This window comes from Enhydra lutris, unplaced genomic scaffold (assembly GCF_002288905.1).
Source record: "Enhydra lutris kenyoni isolate GAN:26980312 unplaced genomic scaffold, ASM228890v2 scaffoldscaffold51, whole genome shotgun sequence".
Classification (NCBI taxonomy): domain Eukaryota; kingdom Metazoa; phylum Chordata; class Mammalia; order Carnivora; family Mustelidae; genus Enhydra; species Enhydra lutris.
Window position 1 is genome coordinate 9,423,481 of NW_019154135.1, and position 21,233 is coordinate 9,444,713.

The window sequence follows — 21,233 nt, forward strand, 5'->3', positions numbered from 1 at the left end:
CCAATAAATAAATGAAATCTTAAAAAAAGAGAGAGAAATGACCCCACAAGCCTCATTGGGTCAGAATCAGCCCATGCTCTTTTATTCTTTCTCATATAAATTGACAATAAAAAAAAAACAAATCTATCTGGGGCTGTTTTGACACAACTGCTCCTACGTATCCTATCGCCAGAAGCTGGCAAGGCTGTGGGCCGCATGGGGGGCTCGGTCCCCCTGACGCCCTCGCCCCCCTGCCCTCTGTCCCTCACACTGGATGCAGAAGTCACCGCAAGCTGGGTTCTCTGCGGCTGCACTCGGTGTGAGAAAATGCTGCCGATCGTGTTTATTCAGGGTGTACGACCCTGTATCAGAACGTCTGCACTGTGTGTGTTTGCGCTTTGTTTTTCTTGGTCTTTGGCCAAAACAGACTGTCAACGCCAAACTGTCTGAAGGCTGGGGTGTACGTGGGGGGACTTGATGGTGCCCGGGAGAGGAGCATCTGTGCGCGTTCACTTTCAACGACGCAGAAGTGGCTGCTTCTTGTCAGCTCTCCATTCCAGGGACACACTGTCGGGCTCTCCTGCTCAGCCCACAGAACGCTGACCTCCAAGCTCAGGGACGAAGGGCTTTGGACTGGTCTGTGCAGGGACAGAGGAATAGTTACAATCCGTAACCAATCTTCTGGGGGCAAGTAGAGAGCAGTGGGCGAGGAAGGAAAAGCAAATATCACTCAATGTCTCCCTCATGGGATTTTACACTGGCAATAGATACGTTGACATTGGCTTTGGCTTTTTCCAGAAAACATTCGCGAGAAGGTCGGGGCCCAGGGCACAGGTTCCCCTGCTTTGCATTATGGGAGGAGCTGGCTGCATGAGCCAAGTGGGTCAACAGCCTTGGGGGCAGCACCCCAGCCAAGGACCCTAGACAGACCCTCCCTCCCAGGCCGGCAGCTCCCATCACGTGTCCACTCCGTCCCCTTGGGCAGGCAGGGCCCCAAGGAGGCCAGCCCACATCGGAGGGTCTGGTCACAGGGCCGCGGGAGGTGCAAGGTGGGGAGGGGTTTGGAATGGGACTGAGTGACAGCATCCGGGGAATCTGAGGCAGGCAGAGGAAAGGGGGCACAGGAGAGCAGAAGCAGGGAGGAGGGACTAGAACTCTAGAACTCGGGTAGGGTCCCCAGACTTCAGCAGGAAGGCTTGGACTGTGGAGGGATGGGGAACGGCTGAGGAGCCCCAAGCCCTTGGGGTTTGGCTACCGATGGCTTTTTAGGGGGCAGCTCAGGCTGACTGAGACTCACGGGGATTGTTAAGCACTGATAATGAAATAAAATAATGTACTGTGCAAATCATGCACCATATCCCAAAAATGTGAACTACTTTGCAAAAAAAGAGTTCTCTTTCATGGTCAGAAAGGGCCCAAAGGGTTATTTTTAATTTGGACATTTAAAACATCGCCTACTGGGGCACCTGGGTGGCTCAGTCTATTAAGCGTCCGACTCTTAATTTTGGGTCAGGTCATGATCGCAGGGTCGTGAGATCGAGCCTCATGTCAGGCTCCGCGCTCAGTGTGGAGTCTGCTTGAGATTCTCTCTCTCCTCTGCCCCTCCCCCTGCTCTCTGTCTCTCTCTCTCTAATAAATAAAATCTTTAAAAATATCTTAAAGATTGCCTATTGTCCAAGCTGTCCTGTACCAAAATGAGTATACTTCTAAGACAAAAGGGATAGCAGACTCCTGTAGTTCATTCATTTCAACAAATCCCAGGGGTTGGTGGTGGTTGTCTAAATTTCTACCCTTGTCCATGGGCGTTTGCTGGTTCCAGACCATCAGGCTCCTCCCATGCGTGTGTCTTGATTTCTTCACGTAACATGCTGCCCTTCAGCCTTGAGCTGTGACTCCACACTGACTCCAGGTTCAAAATCGGCTGATTTTAATGCCCTTTGAAATCAACACGCAGTGTTGCTAGATGCTTTGGAATTCCTCGCATAAATTCGATGAACACTGTTGTGTTTCTCTTTTGCTTGCTGTAGGATCATTTCCTTAAGGCAAACTACCAAAAGAGACTCGTGAACCAAGTTCCTACAAAGCTAAAGTGACGTTTTGTTTCTCGATGTGCATTTCCATCCCGTGCCGGTAGCAACAAGTGTGAGGGTTTCAGCTTCCCCGCATTTCATCAGCTTGCCATGACTTTCTAGTTTAACATGTATAAAATGATAGCATTAGTGGGATTCTTATTTTAAATCGGTGTTTAACTCTCATTAAGATCACTCTGTTCTCATGAAGCGATATGGCTTAGCACGTTTTGAAGTATTTGCAGTACTTTGAAGCAAAAGTACATGTAGAATTTTGTTTAGCTGAGCCTTAAGCATCCCAAATGAAGATCGAGTATTATAAAAGTACCGTTTTCAGTTGCAAATATAATTTTACATAGCGCTATTCATTTTTTTCTCCGTACATATTTTTGTTAACTATGTAAGTGAAATACACTTAAACCGTAAGGGTCCATAAAAGAGAAAACCACAGCTTTAATAAAATGCATTCAATTCCAGTCCAAGCAACAGCAGTAGCAAAGGCCGTCTTTGCTCTTTTCGGTCCTTATTAATTGGCCCACATGCACACAAAACCAGACCCTTTTGTCTGGCTTGTCAGAGGACATTAGCTGAGACTAATCTGGATGCTGCTTCCTCGCTCCCAAAAGGACACAGCCACCAAGTAAGAAAGATTCATTTATCAGAACACGAACTTTGCTACGTAAGTGAGGATTGTGGAAAGCACATTTCATGCATCATTAGCTGGGCCTGATTAGCAATGATGGAAATTGGTCCTCAATTTTAACAATCAGCGGAAAAGACCTTCAGCTTTCACTGAAGACAGACAATTACCCTCGACATGTCTCTGTTCTCCGCGCAGCCAAAACAGAGACAAGAGCCCTTGCAAAGGCTGCGTTGAAATTGTTCTGACGTTGGACGTCCCGTGGATGCTATTGTCCCAGTGACGCAAATAAGGCGAGTTCCGGCTCCCCTCAGCAGGCGGGTTGGCATCTTCCTGGATGTCCAGGTGGTGGGGCCACATGGTGTCTCTGGACAGTGGAGGTGGCCGGCTTTCCCCCAGGGTTTGAGCCCATGTGAACTTGGCTGGATCCGTTAGTGTCTGGGCACCTGGTTTCCTATCTGTAAGCAACGAGAATCCTACCTGCCTTATAAATTGTTTGTAATGTTTGTAATAAGACCACTCGTGCAGAAGTCCTGTGTCTGCAGCCTGGGGCGTGCCTGGAACGGAGGGACAGCAGGCAGCCCTCCCTGGGGGTGCTTTGTCCAGTCTTGGGGGAAGGCGGTTATCACTGTCCCTATTATAACTGTTGCTACCACTCACACATGCATGTGTGCGCACACGTGCACACCCCCACTGCATCCCAGCAGCCCCGAGAGCAACAGGACCCCATGAGTACAGAAGTGCATGAACTTGTGCCTTCCTTGGACAGTCCCAGAAAAGAGAAAAGAAATAAAGGATGAGAAAAACGAACGCCCTTCCTTTCTCTCTGGTCCTCCCTAGACCCGAAGTGACTATAACCTCCAGTGGCGAAGAAGACCTGTTTCTCACTGGGCAGTTCCAGAAGACCCTCGAGGAGCTGGATGAGGAGCTGGAAGGTGAGCACGACCGTCTGTCCTGCTAGTGTTACGCTGGGCGGCCGTAGGCTCTGGGGGTTATGCTTGCTGTGGCTCCCGGCGGGAAAGGCGGGTGGGAGGAACCCAGTTCCTGCAGAAGAAAGCCCGGGTGTAGGGGCAGGCAGGTGAGCACAGCTCTCGAAATGGCTTCCCATCAGGGCTGCAGGACGTACTGTGGACACTCTGAACCGTGGCTCCAGTGCTCTGGGTGGTGCTGTTTGTGTGCATCGGGGGGGGGGGGGGTTCTACACACATGAGAAAACAAAGTTCTACAGTGCCGGATGAGTTTGGGAAGCACTGGGGGACACAGGCAAACAGGTTTCCGACGACGACTTGCGCCACTTGGTTTGCTGACATTTGGCACGTCTCGGAGGGAAATGCAGTGCACACGGCCTCAGCGGTGAACCCGTTAATGGTGGAACGCTTGCTGCGGTACAGATAGGTGTGGGGAAGGTGATGCTTTATGGCCAAAGCAGATGCAGACGATCTCAGTAGACAATCAAGGAATCTTTCAAATAAGGGCGCATGGTGACGGTAATCCAGAAATTTCGGTATGGGCCATGCCTTCAAACAGATACCAGAACGAAACGGAGTGCGGAGCTCATCCATAGTCTACTGGCTTGTCGGCCTTCTGTCCTCTTAAGATGTGCTTGACAGAGCTGAAAAAGCTGAAATGGTCGTCCCGTGTCCCTCTGGCTCTGACCAGGGAACCCACTGTGTCCCTTAGGGCTAATTCTGAGGTAGTGCCCAGAGTTAGTCATCTGCCTCTCCAGATGTGCGAGCACTTCTCCCCCATGGGGTTTGTGGTGCTTCTGATGAACGCGAGTAAGCTGAAGGTCAAAACCCAAAACCCACCTTTGTGTTCCGTGTGAGACAGCCTTTCCAGGGGGCTCAGGTTTACAGATCTCGTTTGCAACCCACGGATGTTGGCAAAATGTTGTACCTGAACGCCTTACCTTGAGACACGGCAGCTGTGCAGAGAGCTCCTCTGTTGAGCCATCAGAGGGGAAATGGGGGCCCCAGGTGTATGTAAGTGACCAATTGAAATGGCACTTTAAAATGTACCTAAACAACTTACCCAAAAATAACCTCAGGAAGGTCAAAGCCAGGGTGTGATTACAGTAAGTCATCGGCTTGGGATTCGTACCGGGGTGGCAATCCATAAGACGTGTGTCTGTCCTCCTTTGCAGAACTGGAAGAGAGCTCCGAAGCCAGCAGCAGTCTGCCGACAGGCTCCATGAACGGCGTGTCCCCTCCCTGTGTGCCAGAAGCCACCGTCCCCGAGTTCGATGAGGACACAATCCCAGTCACCTTCATCGGGGAGGTTTTCGACGACCCTGTAGATTCGGGGGTGTTTTCCAATAGAAACAACAACGCTGGTTCTTTTGACCTGGGGGGCACAGTGGGCCTGGAAACCCCACCACCACCACGTCAGGGGGAGCACAGCCAGCAACAGGGAAGGAAGGCAGAAGGACCCAGCTCACCCGCTCCTCCCCACGACATCGGGAAAGAAAGCAAACCCGCCCCATCCAACTCCTCTGAGGCTGTGAATCTGACTAAAATGGAGCCCAAGGTGACTGCAGCGTTTCCCATGCACAGCCCAGATGCAGAACAGAGCAGCGAGGGGCCTGGCTCTGCCCTCGGTGGGAAGACACAGGCCAGCAAGAAGGCAAGTGCCCAGCCAGTGAGGGACAGGGAAGGCGAGGGTAAGAGCTGTGGCTCGGCACCACCATCGTGGTATCAACGGGGCCAAAACCCAGGGGGACGTTACGGACTTAGATACGGCCTCACGACGTATAAAATCGTTCCTCCGAAATCAGAGATGAGGTGTTATGACAGAGGGGTCTCGCTCTCAACGGGTGCCATCAAGATTGATGAGCTCGGGAATCTGGTGAATCCCCACGTGAACAGGGGCAGGACCACAGCCCTGTCACCGTCCGCCCTTGACTCGGAAACCCAACCCATTGGAAAGGTCAAAGAGTTCTGGAGGTCCAACTCCCTAGAGAAACACTTTGGCCAGCCCACGGAGGGCTCCGCCAAGAGGACCCCCACTGCCGCCACGCCAGCAAAGCCACAGCCTCAAGAAAGCAGACTCCCAGGCCCCAAAGTGACATCGCCCCCGCAGCAGTCTGCCCATGGAGAAGAGGGGAGACATCCAGAGGAGGGCGGAAGCCGGCCACCCGTGCAAGCCCCTGGTCATGGGAAAGTGCCAGCAGCGAACACCACAGAAGTCCCATTTCTCAAGCCTCAGAGAAGAACGTCCAGTCAGTACGTGGCCTCTGCCATTGCCAAGAAGATGGGGCCCCAGAAAGCCCCTGCTGACACGGTGAGGAAGCATGGGCATGCCAAGGAGACCTGGGAAGGCAGAGCACCAGAGCTGGACGGACCACCTCCTGTGAGGAGAGATGGCACGGCCCCCAGGCCATACCCAGACACACGCTCCCCTACCGAGAGTGAAGCCTCGGCAGTAGGAGCCCTGCCCAGAGCACAGGACAGCAGCCCTCCGGGAAAGCTGTGCACTCCAGACTGTTCTGCTGGTGTCCACAGAGGTCCCCACGTCCCGCCCGTCAGGAATCACGTTTCTGTGACACAGAGCTGGAGCCTCAGGGGAAAGCTGAGCACCAGGAACCCCGGGACCAGCTCAGCTTCTGCCTCCAAGTACACACTGGACGGTCCAGAGCCCCCGCCTCCCTGCCCAGGAGACGATCAGACCCTGGGCAGGACCCTGGTGAATGACTCCCAGTGGGTCCCCATCCACGCCGAGCCTCCTTGCTCTCCGAGAGGGTCCGGCACGAATAACCACGCCCAACAGGAGCCCCCAGAGCATGAGGAAAAGCCCAGTTTGTTGTGCACAGACGTGCCTGAGACGGACGGTACGTTGCCATCCAGCATCTTTGGGCCAAAGAAGAAATTCCGACCCGTGGTCCAGAGGCCAGCCCCAAAAGACACGTCGCTGCACAGCGCTCTCATGGAAGCCATCCACTCGGCGGGAGGGAAGGACAGGCTTCGCAAGGTGAGCGGCCAGTCACCTGCCGTTGGCGCACAGACACACCTTCCATATCCACCCATGCTTAGGGGCTCCCCACGCAGATCCTTGGGGCCTTGGGGGAGGGGCGGGCTAACGGAACAAGGAACCAGATGCTCGGGTTTAATTTCCACCGAGGGCTTCGTCTCTCGGCCTTAGAGGGTTGAGAACCACAGAAGAGAGAAAAACCAACGGGCTTGGGGTTGTCCCATTGCCTTTAAACCCCTGACTCCCCTGGGGAAAGATGTCAAAGATAAAGGTTCCACATCTGGGCCCAGGGGAGCAGAGAGGTGGGGGGTGGGTGTCCCCTAACTGGACCGGGAACGATGGTGTGAGTCCGTGAACAGTCAGGCCAGGGTCACTCCTGCCTGATGTTCCCACACCTCTGGCAGCTCAACCTGTCATTGTTCAGTAGCAACTGGGACAGTGTGGGACATTCCCTCCCCAGCCAGGCATTCGGCCCCAACGCCCCGCACTGGGAGCTGTCCGCTCCACTTCTCAGATGAGCAGCTGAGGCAGAGCACAATCAGGGGAGCTGGCCCGAGGCCACACCGCCAGCAGCTGGGGGCCCAGGATTCTCACTCGGGTCTGCAGGACTTCAAAGCGCGCATGGTCTTCGGGAGGGCAGCGGCCGTACCAGCAGCCCGCACGCCTGCCCTTTGCTCATTAGCTGCCCTAAGGTCAACATGCAGTCTTACCTCGGCTACTGTCCCGTGGGAAAACCTCTTCCTTCTAATGCGGGGCTGGCTGACCCTCCTAGAGCCCTCAGCTGCTAGGTAGTGCCGTTGTCCCCCGGTGCTGTCCGACTTAGCATTTCTTCCCGGTGACCTGGGTCGACACTGACTATTCTAGATCTCAGAGCACACGTCCGAGGGAGGGCCCAGGAAGCCGTGCTCCACGGAGACAGCGGGCGAGCGCTCCGCGCTGCTGGCGGCCATCCGAGGGCACCGCGGTGCCTGCAGCCTGCGGCAGGTGAGAGGAGGGCGTCCCGTGGGGGGTGGCCCCGCACCCGGTCCCCACGCAGGTCTGCAGAAGCCGGGCCAGCGCTCCCGTGTCCTGAGTGTCAGCTGCGTCACCGTCAGCGTGGGTAACGCAGGACGACGGGGGCTGGCGCGGAGGGCAGCCCCTGCAGGGGAGGGGGCTGGCGCGGAGGGCAGCCCCTGCAGGGGAGGGGGCTGGCGGGGAGGGCAGCCCCTGCAGGGGAGGGGGCTGGCGCGGAGGGCAGCCCCTGCAGGGGAGGGGCCAGGCCCCCGGGAGCTGTCCCCTCCCCCCCACATGTCCACCTGGCATGGAGCATTTCCCGAGCTCTCGGGCACCCAGTGTGGCCGCAGGGCTGTCTCTCCTTGAGGGCAAAGTCGCTGGTCTTCTGGCTGACGTGGCAGAGCCCCGGGAGCCCAGGTGGCCCCGACCTTAGGAGCAGGACAGTGTCGTCCAGCTTCCAGCTGCAGAATCCAAGGAAGAGCATGGTGGGAGTTTTACTCCCCGACACCTGGTCGGAGTGGACAGGGCGGCCTCCGGATTGTCCTCCCCCACCAAGGCAAGGCAGGAGGTCAGGGAGTTCTCAGGAAGGCGCAGGCAGCAGCTCTCACCCCTCCGGGCTTGCTGTGGGCTCCGTGAGGCCGTGGGCATGCGGCCCTTCCAGAAGGCCCACTGGGACCTCATCACCGCACATCTCATCGCTAGGTGTCATCCTTCGCCTCTGAGGAGCTGCGGAGCTTCCGGGACGCCGAGCCGTCCTCGGAGCCACCTGGACGGCGTGACCTTGGCCTTCAGCCCCCGCCCTCCCTGCCGCCCCCGCCCCCATCGGCCACACAGGTTCCCTCCGCGTCCAGGACGGCAGCCAGGTCCAGCTCCGGAGACCCCGCTGAAGCCAGGCAGGCCCTGATGGACGCCATCCGCTCCGGCATGGGGGCCGCAAGATTGAGAAAGGTGACAGTGAGTGACCATGCGAGCGCTCGTGGGGGGCGGGGGTGTGGGGGAGGCCACCCGGGAGCCACACGGCAGTGAGATGATCACCCGTGTCCCTCACCCTGGGGACCAGAGGGAGTTGGCCCTCACCAGGTTGGGGTCGGCCCACAAACTAGCTCCTGGAGAAGCAGGGAGCCCCCACCACATGTGGAACCCCTAACTGCGTCTCACCACCCACTCTTGACTATGGTCTGTCGGGGATGTAGGCAGTGGCCCATGGAGAGCGCGTGTCACCCTTGTGGTCCTCAGCCTGGACTGAGGCTCTCAGCATATTTCCCGTGTTTTCTTTCTCTCTTTTTTTCTGGTTGTGGGGGAGGGCTAGCATTGTGTTCCAAATGCTTGAGTTTAAAGCCCCCTGGGCAGAGCCTATGCTTCCTGTTCTGCGGCTTCTTCCGTAGGGTCTTACACCGGCCCCCACGTCTGTCACCCCACGCTCCCCAAAGCAGTGGTGTTTGTGCCACCACAGTGGGAATCCCAGACTCAAGGACTCCCCGGCTGCGTGGCTTCTGGGATCAATTTCAGCTCCAAAATGATTCTGGACACGGACTGATTCTCTGTCCCTGCCCATTGCTGGTGGGTTTGGGGAGTTCTGCTAATGATAGGGAGGCTGGCGAGAGGTATTATTTCATGCGAGACCATCTCCAGATTGTAAGCTCCTGTTTTCACGGGGACCTCAAGAGGTCAGGACTAAGATGACCCTTGGTGCATATGGAAAGTGCATGAGGTTCAGAAAACCTGAGTGGCTCAGCCTTGGTCCCATAGGACCAGATGCAGACAGGGCTCCGTGAGGACACGGAAAGTACTGGGAAGCAGGTGTCCACTGTGGGAGAGGAAGTGGCCCTCGGGACAGGGCAGAGCTGCTGGCAGATCACTCCCCTGCTGCTCTTTGCACCTCCCCCCCCACCGCGGGAGCCTGCGACAGCAGAGGAGAGGGGAGAAGACCCCCTCCCCGAAGGCAGCAAGCCCACGATGGGCAGTCCTCGCTCAAGCCCAGAGATGGTCAGTGGTCTTACCCAGTGCACGCATGGCCTGACCTCCCCACCACCTGGCCGCTCCCCGCATCGTTCCTGCTCGTGCACCACCCCCAGGTGTCGTCCCTGTGTGACATGAGGCAGTCCCAGCTGTGTGTTCGTGTGGCCCGTGGGAGGGACCCGTACATCGGCTGTCAGGCCTGCTGGCCCAGCTGATCCTGCGGTACGAGTTCGAGGTTCTTGGAGTGGAATCCATCTGACATTTCCGTCCTGATTCGGATCTGGGGGTGGGCGGTGGGCCTCCGAGCTGCAGGTTCCTAGTGTTTGCCCAGTGACTTCACTTTCAGAGCGGAGCTACTCAGCTACGTCAGCTGCACCTGTGCTGGACTTCGGGTAACGCTGAACGCTTGTTTGACCACGGACTGGACACCAGCTCGTGGACGGATTTCTGGATCTTTCCAGAATAGCTGTCACCCTGTCCAGGGAGCCGGGCCCAGAGAGCTGGAAAGCTGGCCTGAAGGGGCACAGATAGGCGGTGGGAGACCACAGCAAGTCTAACCCTCAGGCTCGGACTTCCGGAGAGAAAGAAAAATCCAAGTTTAGGAGTTGCATGGAGGAGCAGGAAGTCGTTTGTGCCCTGAGAAAGGAGGCCCGGAGCGATGCTGGGGACTGGGCGGGGGGGGGGCGCGGACAGGGCAGAGGGCAGTGGGGGGCGCAGCTGGGACCGCGTGCGTCTGGACCAAAGCTCGGGAGCGGGGAGGCTGCCGGAGAGGTCCTGAGCCACCGGGTTCTGGCTGCGGCTGAGGCCAGGCTCTTCTCTCTCACCATCGCTGCTTTCTGTGGCTTCAGACCGCATTCGAAAGGCTTCCGGTGGGTTGCTTCTTGGACAAGCAGAGGTGCTGTGACCCGCCTTATCCGTCCCGGGAAGGTCTAGACCGTCGTATTTCTACGGCACACCTGAGACTTTGATGGCCTGAACAGTTTACAAGACGCCCTTGGGCAAAAGTGACCAGGAGGAGTGTGACACGGGGGACCATGTCCCTTTGCTCTCTGTCACCGCTCTGCCCAACTGTGCTGCCATGTGCATGGATGACCTCAGAGCTGAACGTACAGGACTGAGTCACTGCTCTATCTGGTGACCCTGGGACCCCTCCACGCCCCTGCACTCTGCATCTCAGAATCACTCATGTAAGACCCGCTGACAGAGATGGGACCCTGGAGGGCAGGCCCTGGGTGGTCCACGTGTCCGCCTATGTATTCTTCTCACAAGTCTGCCGGCCGTGGACCTTACGGATCTCCGCTGGCTTTGCCGCACATGCTCTCTGGGCTGTGTGTTACAGCAGGTGAATCTCAAATCATTTACACTTTGCTTACTATTTCTTCTGCTTCCTTTTCCCTTCTGGGCTGTTAGAGTTGTAGAACCTTAAAAAAAGGTGATAAATGCAGGGCTCTGGGGTCCACACAGGGAGGGCCGAGCTCTCCGTGGGCACTCAGTGTGTGCAGATCCTCCTTCACCAGCCCCTGGGTGTTGGGTGAGGGCTCCGAGTCAGGTGTGGCCAGGAGGACTTCGTGGACCTGAGAGATGTTACTGGCCTTCCCAGGGCTGGTGTGTGGGCTCCAGCCATGAGTTTACTGGCTGCCCTCCTCCAGAAGTCAATCCAACCTCCTCCTCCTCCTAACTGGGGTGCCCAGGCATCCTGGGCGGACTCTCAAAGAGGCAGGATGGGCGGGGCTAAAACTCAGATGATCAGTGCCCCCACCTGTGAGACAAGGTTTGCACTGGCAGGAGATGCTACTTAGAGTAAAAGACAGAAGGGTCAGTTGGACACATACAGAATAATCGCCTGAAAAATGATTGGCATTGGGGCACATACCTGGCTCAGTCTGTTAAGCATCTGACTCTTAATCTCCGCTCTGGTCTTGATCGCAAGGTCCTGAGTTCAAGCCCCTTGTTGGTCTCCATGCCAGGCTTGGAGCCTAGTTAAAAAAAAAAAAAAAAAAAAATTACTGTCATTTTTCAAGGCAATTAAAAGTACATTTGCCTTCCTGGTGTGAATGAAATAATTTTTCTTCCTCTGTATTTGTGGCAATCAGAGAAATTTCCACCTCCAGGTCATAGCGTTTGCAGTCCCACTCCATCCGTGGGTCCTTCTCCAGGGACACACCTTCTGTGCCTGAGGGCAGGGCTCAGATGGGCAGCCCAGCACCCACTTCCTTCCCAGACTCCATCCCACACTCACAGGAACGGGGCGACCTCTCTGCATCGGACAGCCCTCAGTGGTCTGTTCTCAATGCGTTCTTTCGGGAGCCTGGAATGAACTCCAAGCCCCCTCTGCATCTGTGTTTAGATTTAAAACATTCACACTCTGCAAGCATTTCCTAAGAAACCCCCAGGGTCCAGGGCCTGTGGTCCTGCTCATGACAGAAAGGTGAACAAGGCCATGTCTGTGCCTTCATGGGAGAGGGTGTGAAGTCGGTTGTTGACCGTGGGACCTTCTCGCCAAGCCAGGGACGGGATGAACACCCCAGAGCCACTGCCTGTGTGTCCTGGCTCTCCTCCAGGCCCGTGCTCTGTCACCTTCCTGGGCGTGAAGGCGGTGGCTTCCATCCCTCAGACAGGCAAGCGGGGCACAGATGCCGTGACTCACCCTGGGCCTTAACTAGGTGGGCACAGATGCTGAACCCACCTCCACGTGGGCGCACTCCCAGTGCGGGAAAGGACCGGTGCCGACCACACGCGTGTCGGTGCTTGGCCTCAACCGTAGACCCCCATGAGACATGATCAGACAGGTGATGCCATCACCATAAAGGCCTGGGAGACCCCACGCCAGGACAGAAACCAAGAGCAGCAGCACACCTCTTTCCTCCAAGCCAGAAGGTGTCTTCCCTGGAGGGTCAGAGAAGCCACGTTCCTGTGGCCGGAAACAGTGACTTGTGTCCGAACAGGAAACCAGCAGAGCCAGAATTCCCTCCCATGCCAGCTTGGGGCAGCTTGTTCTGTGAGCCTGGAGTAGGTTTTGGTTAGAGTGGACTAGTTCAGAGATACAGGAGGGTCCGTTCCGGCTGTGCTGCCTCTTGCCGTGTGATCCTTCTGCCCCGTCCAGATCTACCAGGTGACCTGTTCTTCCTGCAGGGGGACATGTGGAACCTGTCCTGAGAAGCCACCAATTCAGTGGCTTCCCCGCCCAGGGCCCTCACAAACACCACCCCCTGCTCCTGGCACACTGTCCCCCATGTTTTACCAGCCACCCCGCACCCATCCCATATGTGTGTGCATGAAGGAGAAGCCCTCGGAAAGTCCCCCTCAGTTACCAGGCTGGACTGGCTCCCTCCCTCACAGCATCCCGCCAGGTCCCTTAGGATCAAAGCACAACTCTAACTTCTAGAATAACCAATGCCCCTCCTATCAGACTGGACCCCAGCCCTGGCACACAGTGGGCACTCGGTACCAGTTACTCAGAGAGGGACAGAGAGAACAAACTCACCCTTTCCCTTTCATGTTTGCTGGCTCCCACCTAGGAACCCCAGCGCGTCCCACATCCATACGCCCATCACTCGTCTACTCCATCATCACTAGAACATCTCGCCAAGAATCCACCTCAAGCTGGAAAAAAACACCATCTTTTCCTTGGGAAACTTAGAGGAGTTCTTTTTATCCCGTGTCTTCCCTCACTGGTCCCGTTCCTAGTCCACAAAGTTGCCCAGCAGCTCATCAGCGCCCCAGAGCTCATCTGTGCCCTCTGGGAGACGGGAGCTTGCTAGCGAGTTCTATGGCTCTGATGATTCCTTTCCTCCCCCTGGATGCCATTTCCCTGTTCCCACTGTCCCTTTTTACCTCTTTCCATAGAAACATCATTCTCCTCAGCAGACGAGAAAACAACATGAAACTTGGATATTTTCACAGCTTTCTGGATTGACCTCTAAGCTGTGTCCCTTCATTGATTTTCTTCTTGTCCAACCAAAACAAAAGAGGATCTTTCAGGAAGCAGAGCTATCCCTTGCCTCAGCCCAGAGAGCGGTCACTTACTGACGTGGCTTAAATTCGGGTCGACACCAGTGGCCATCAGTGTGGTTTATGCCACACGTGTACTTAACTGAACCAGCCCTGTTGTGAATTATCTGAGCCAGAGCATGTTAGTGCTGCCCTCGTGTAATTCCCATTTTTATACAACACTGGGGAGTTTTCCTTTTCTCTTCTAAATATGGCCTTAATTTGCCGAGGACTTTCCAGATCCGGATTCAGCCATCATATTGATATTGGCGGTGGCAAGCATGGTCTCCACCCAGGTCTCCAAGCTAGCCATCGATTCACTCACTCGCCAGCGCAGGGCTCCGGCTCTCAGGTTTCTGGCCCGCCAGAAGGGGGCTTGCCTCCAGGAGAGCAGGTGAGGGCCAGCCCCTCCCAGCTTCACAGCCCTGCTCTCCAACTGCCCCACCAGCCCGAACCCCCCCTCCACCCTGTACACTTTGCACCCTGAGAGACTGGCCTTGCAGCACGGAGCCGCTCTCCAAAGGCGGCTTCTCCCGGGGTGCCTGACTTTAGGTGACAGAGGCACGCAGAGCCATCTCCGGCCCCACCCCAAACCCTCATTCAGTTGTCACCCCAACTCGTCTACTGGAAAGCTCAGCGGAAGGAAGGATGACAGGGGTGGATGGTGAGTGAGGCATGTGGCAGACCTGCCCGCTGCTTGCTGTGCTGCAGAAATGCTCCAACACCACCAGCCCCCATATGGGGAGGGGCTGGCAAGCCAGACAGTCCCTGAGACTCGCCCAGCCTGCACGCAGAGTCGGACTCCAGAGCGTGCGCTCTGAAGTCTGCACACATTCTTTGCATCTGTTTTTTAAGTGTTGATAAATGATATCTTTATTAAGCATCATTATTTTTTTTTCCTTTTTTTTTTTTTTAAATGAGAGGGAGAATGTGTGCAAGACGGGGGAGGGGCAGAGGGAGAGAGAATCTCAAGCAGACTCCCCGCTGGGCACAGAGCCCAACACGGGGCTTGGTCTCACAACCCTGAGATCACAACCTGAGCCAAAACCAAGAGTCGGATGCGTAGCCCACTGAGCCACCCAGGCACCTCTATTTTTTTCTACTTTTATGAAATATAACTGATACAGAGCGCTGTATAAGTTTGGGACATAGAGCAGAATGACTTGACTTACATATATTATGAAATAACTACTACAGTAAGTTAACGTTCATTATCTCTTGGAAATACCGGAAAAAAAAAAAAAAGGTGTTTCTCCCTTGTAATGAGAACTTTTAGGATATACTCTCTAAACAGCTTCCCTCCGTGACTTACAGTCGTGTGAGCTGCAGGCATCACACTGTGTATTATATCCCTGGCATTTCTGTGTCTTATAACTGGACGTTTGTACTGTTTGACTGCCTTCATCCAATTTCCTCTCCCTCCACCCCCTGCTTCTCGTAATCCCAGCTCTGATCTCTTCTTCTATGCATCTGATTTTAAGATTACACATATAACTGAGATCATACAGTATTTGTCTTTCTCTGACTGACTTCACTTAGCATATCTATCCACTCATCTACCCCCTACCCACCCACACAAAGTTTTATTTTTTCTGGATTTTAAAGTAAATTATAAACACCAGTACACCTCGCTCCAAAATAATTTTATGTGTGTATTATGAGAGGCTCATACTTGTTATGATCGTTTTTGAGATAAAATATTTGGACGGTGAAATCCACACACCTTAAGGGCACTGATGAGTTTAAAACCCATTTTTGCAGTCCTCACCTCCACTGAGTTTGGGTTTGGTTTTGGACAAGTAGTGGGGGAGAATAAAACTGAAGTAGTTGCTTTAAATTCCCGGTTCTCAGGATATGTGTGTTTCCATACACATGCATACACATATATGTGCACGAATTTTGGAGTGACGTGAGGGCTACTTGCATTATCTGGCTCAGAAGAGGAGTATCACTGGCATGGCTGCACATGGGCTGGTTGGAGAAGGGAGAGCCTGGAACAAGCCTGGAGAGAGGACAAGATAGAAGACATGGAGCTAGCCCAGAATAGGGAACATGGGCCAGTCCACACCTCCAGCAGAGCAATAGGAAAAGGAGTAAAACAGAGCTTTCCAAGTATGTTCAACTCTCACATCTTTGAATCCTTGGGAATGTCCGCTTATTGTCAAGACGAAGTTTCAGGGACTGGAATTACCATCCCACCTGAGATAACCAAAAACTCATAAAATGTAAGAAACAACTTTTTTTTTTTTTTAAGTCACTGGGCAGCAGGCAACAAGAAACAGGACCCCTGAGGGACAGGAAGCTTCCCAGCCTCTGTACAAGAAGAAGAAATCAGCAGTGGCCAGCAGACTCCCTGAGCTGGGGAGCAGAGCTAGGAGTCTGGGGTCACCGAGGCAGCTAAGGTGTACAGCACAGAGCCCTGAACATGAAATTGCAGCATGGAGAGAGAATTCCAGAGACTGCAGAAGGCCCGTTGGAATAGTCAGTGCAGTGGTGATGGGCACATGCTTGTGAGGCCAGGACAGAGTCACGTGGTAGCGTAAGAAGGAGCAGCACCTGGAGCTCACACAGCTAGACTAGAGGACTCTGTGTGGCTCTCAAGCTGCACAGCACCTCTTCACAGCAACACGCAAAACCATCAGACTGTTTCTGCATAACTGCATCCCAGAATAAAGCTGAAGAATATTTGTAGGAAGACAAAAATATCCGGCACCCAATGAGGTAAAATTGATAGTGTCGAGCATCCAATCAAAGATTACCGTTGCTACAAAGAGGCAGGAGGATATGAAACACTGTATGCTGAAAAGGAATCGATGAAAACCTCCCTAAAGCAGACCCAGATGTTAAAATTGGCAGATGAGGATATGGAAACAGTTAATATAATTATATTTAAAGAATCTAAATACTATCATGTATGTTCTGTGACCACAACAGGATTAAATTAGAAATCAATGCCAGATGATCTCTGAAAAATCCCAAATATTTGAAAACTAATTAACATGACTCTTAATCACTCATGGGTCAAAGAAAAAACTCAAAAATGGAATCGCAAAGTATTTTGAACAAAATGTAAATTAAAACACGACATAAAATGTTTGCTGCTATAAAATCAGTACGTGGAGGAGAACCTATAGCAGCACATTGCTGTATTAGAAAAGAAGAAAGACCACAGGTGAATGACCTCACTTCCACCTTAAGAAACTAGAAAAAGAAGAGTAAAAATTGAGCATAGAGTGAGCAGAAGAAAATAAATCACAAAGGTCAGAGCAGAAAGCAGTGAAATGAAGAAAAAAGAATAAAGCAAAATCGATTAAACCAACAGCTTACTCTTTCACAAGACTAATAGAGGTGATCAAACCTCTAGCCAGGCTTATTGGGAAAAAGACAATCTGCCAAGATCAGGAAGGAGGGATATAATATCACTACAGATCCTACATAGCAAAAAGGATAATAAGGCAACATTATGAACAGCTTTATGCAATAGACGAATTCTTTGAAAGATACAAGCTATCAAAACTCACTCAAAAGAAAATAGATAATCCAAGTAGCCCTGTACCTATTAAAGAAATTTAATTACAAGTCAGAAACCTTCCCCCACCCACACAGACACAAACAAAACACTGCCACCAAGCCCAGGAGACTTCACTGGTGAGTTCTACCAAACATGTAACATTCACCGAGCAGCACGTCTGAACTTCTAGAAATTTTGTTCAGAATTTCCTGAAGAGGAGAGATGACTCCACACCTCATTCTACAAAAACAATGTTACCCTGATACCAAAACCAGACAAAGATCACAAGGAAAGAAAACTATAGAGCAGTAGTCCTCATGAACATAGATGCAAAAAAACCAAATTGAAATTTAGCAAATCAAATCCAACTACATGTAACAAGAGTAACATCATGTTCAAGTGGGAATGCAAGGTTGGGTTGATATAAACAACAAAAAAAGAGAAAAACCCTGATAATCTCAATAGACACATTAAAAGAATTTGGTAATTCAACATCCATTTCTGATAAAAACGTCTATAATGTAGGAAAAGAAATAACTGATAAAAGGCATCGATGGAAAACCCACAGTCCACATCATAGACGATGATGGAAGAGAGAATACATCTCCCTGGAATCAGAAACAAAGCAAGAATATCTGCATTCTCTTCAGCGTTAGGTGATGCTGGAGGTGCTAACATTGTAAGCAGGCAAGGGAGGGAGGGAAGAAAGGAAGGAAGAGAGGAAGGAATGCATCCCTATTGCAAGAGGAATGCATCCCTATTGCATAGACCATGCAATGGTCAATGTTAGAAAACCCAGTGGGATCTATGGACAGATTCTAAGTTTATTAAGTACGTCTGGCAATGTTATAGGATATAGCAGCATTACAAATACAGCTGTATTTCTAAGTATTAGCAGTGAACAATCATAAACTAGATTTTTTAAAATAATAATTTTTGAGAACATCAAAAATATTAATTCTTAGGGATGAATTCGACTAAAGATGTACACAACCACAAAGCATTGCTGAGAATTTCAGGAAGACCTAAATGGATAGACAGATAACTCCTATTTGAAAACTCAATATGGCTATGCTCCCCAAATTGAACTGTAAATTCAGTGTAGCCCCAGTCAGTATCCCAGTAGGCTCTTTTTAGAAATTGACAGGCTGTCTCTAAAATTGAGATAGAAATGCAAAGACTTAGAATAGTTAAAACTGATTTGAAAAAATTCAAGTCGGAGGACTATCACTTCTTTATTTCAATACTTATAACAATGCCAAAGTAATTAACACAATCTGGTAATGACATCAGAAAGGCCAATGGAAAATAATAGAGAGCCCACAAATAGACCCACTGATTTTTGACAAAGGTATAGAGACAATTCAGTGGAGAAAGGACAGTTGTTTTTTTGTTTTTTTTTTTTCCCAAAACTGTCATAGCAACCATAGCTGTTGTTCTTATGCATAATAATTAACTTTGATCCACACCTCACACTATGTAACTCAGAATTAATTATATTTAAATCTGAAACCGAAAACTAAAATTTCTAGTGAAAATGTATGAGAAAATCTTTGTGACCTTGGCTTATGCAAAAATGTCTTGAATTTGAAACCGAAAGCGCAGTCCATCAAAGGGCAAATTGACAAATTGGATTCCCTCAAAATTAAAGCCCTCTGCCCTTCAAAAGAACTTACCATTAAGAAAATGAAAATGCAAGCCTCGTACTATGACTACATGTTGGCAACACATTTATTGGATACGGGATATATATTTAGAATTCATAGAGAAACTGTAAGAAAGCAAACAAGTCAATAAATGGGCAAGACATTTGAATAAACCCTTGAAGAAGATACATAGATGTAAAGAAGCATATGAAAAGATGTTCCATATCTTGATTATTGAAACGCGTCAAAACCACAGGGTTCCCACTACATACCTACTAAAATGGCTACAATTTTAGTAGAAAATGACAGTACAGAACATCGACGAGATGGAGAGCAACTGGAACTCTCAAGACCTGTTAGCGGGAATGTAAATGGCACCCCTACTTCAAATGTAATCGGCACTTCCTTCAAGTTACAGCTGTAGCTACCACGTGATCCAGCCATCCTGCCCTGGGTGTTTACCCGAGAGAAATGAAACAAATGTAAATTTATAATCTTGTATTCACATGCAATATACATAGCAGTTTTATTTGTAATTTCCTCAAACTGGAAACTGTTGAACCTTATCCTTTGTTTTTGTTTTTTTTTTAAGACTGATTTATTTATTTGAGAGAGAGAGAGCACGCCCTTGAGTTGGGGGAGGGGCGGGGGAAAAGGAGAATCATAAGCAGACTCCGGGCTGAGCACAGAACCTGATGTGGGGCTCGATCTCACAGCCCTGAGATCATAACCTGAGCCAAAATCAAGCATCAAATGCTTGACCAACTGAGCCACCTGGGTGCCCCTAATTTTAGCCTTTAAAGGCACTGAAGTAACTCCTTCGAAATTCTACAAATCTGGCTTTCTGCAGTTGAACAGGAGGATTCTGGGTGAGGCCAAGAGTGAAAGTTGGAGCTTACGCATCCAGGGGAATGGGGTCATGCCTGTGCGTTCACTCATTCGTGCCACAAATACTGAGCACTCAGTAAGGTCTGTGCCCAGAGGAGGGAGTGAGAATCCCATGATTCCTCCTCAGTGAGCCAGTCTGCAGGAGTGAGGGTGCAGGGAGTCTGAGACATGACAGCAGACTGGGGTCACTGACAGGATGAGGGGTAACTGCATCAGCCCTGAGAAGGGCTTGGGTCAGGAGAGCCTCTCCCTAGAGATAGTATGTACACCAATTCTCGAAGGGCTCATAGCTTCCAGCTGGAAAGATGCATCCCCAACAGAGAAACCCCACATGCAAAGCCTGTCCAGAGGAGCGAAAGACCCCAGCAGATCCCAGAATCTGGGAGGGCTGGGGGCAGCTGCAGGCTCTAGCAGAATGGTGGAGACCGGGGGATGTGCTACAGCTCTCCAGCGGGTTCATACTTTCTTCCTTGAAAAAGAACTATCGGGGTGCTTGGGTGGCCCAGTGGGTTAAGTGTCTGCCTTCTGCTCAGGTCATGATTCTGGAGTCCCAGAATTGAGTCCCTCATTGGGCTCCATGCTCAGCAGGGAGTCTGCTTCTCCCTCTGACCTTCTCCCATCTCATGTTCTCTCTCTCTCTCTCTCTCTCTCTCTCTCTCTCTCTCTCTCTTCCTCTCCCTCTCTGTTATATAAATAAAATCTTAAAAAAAAAAAAAAACTGGCTGGAGCAAGTCACTGTAAGTCATTAAGCATGTTTCTGTTCCAGAAATGTCCTCCTTGGAGCTATAAGTAGAATGGGTATTGATGTAGAAACTTGTGCTGGAAGAGTACTCGCAAGGATGTTCTTGCCCTCAGCTTCTTAGCACCCAGATCTGCACGCCCTGGGCCAAGCCCTTTGGCTCCTCCAGGTCCCCTGAGTAACTGTGGCTCTCTTTCCACTGTAGGTGCCCTTGCTCGTATAAATCATTGAGAAGATCAGATCATGGCAGAAACCCACCTGTGAGCCATCCATAGTCACTGCTCGAGGACGCCGCGTGGCAGGGGGCATTGGGATTTGGTGAACTTTCTTGTCTACAGGCCAAACTCACACAATTGATTTTCAGTCCTGCAAAATGGTTTCAAGGGAGGGCAAGGTGCTGCTCAGCTGTGTGGCGTGTGTGCCAAGGAAACACGTTTGCCTCTGAATATTTCAAGTTGCCAATAAACTATTCTTGTTGGCAGGTTAATGGGGTTATAAATGCTGGAGCCCAGCGCTACCCTTAATTATGGTGACCTTAGACTGATTCTGGAACTTTGAGATTTTACCACACAGAGATGGTTAAGACCACGTAGCTGTTTGAAATCTTTTGAATTCCTAGGAAATATGTTTAAACCAATTGAAACAATCTGAATGTAATACACTCTGTGATGTTCTCGGTAGCAAGAAAGGAGCAGAAGATGACTTCGTTGAGTAAAGAAATCACTGGATTTTTAATCTCATAAATGTGGGGTTTCAACCTCACAGAGGGTCTCAGACCATCATCCGACCAACTAAGCTTTTAAAAAATCAGCAGTTATCATCCAGAATAAAATCACACTTGATGTCTGAACAG

The 21,233-nt window shown here is 51.5% G+C and overlaps 1 protein-coding gene across 1 annotated transcript in view; it reads left to right on the plus strand.

The window, feature by feature from the left end:
* Window positions 1-20,646, plus strand: part of LOC111157040 (cordon-bleu WH2 repeat protein) — a 184,277-nt gene extending 163,631 nt beyond the window's left edge. The window contains exons 12-16 of the mRNA XM_022518251.1: window positions 3,529-3,623; window positions 4,832-6,654; window positions 7,519-7,638; window positions 8,350-8,595; window positions 20,586-20,646. Coding sequence (XP_022373959.1) covers window positions 3,529-3,623; window positions 4,832-6,654; window positions 7,519-7,638; window positions 8,350-8,595; window positions 20,586-20,603 — 2,302 coding nt within the window. The 3' untranslated portion in view covers window positions 20,604-20,646. The remainder of the gene's footprint in view (window positions 1-3,528; window positions 3,624-4,831; window positions 6,655-7,518; window positions 7,639-8,349; window positions 8,596-20,585) is intronic.
* Window positions 20,647-21,233: the final 587 nt, after the last annotated feature.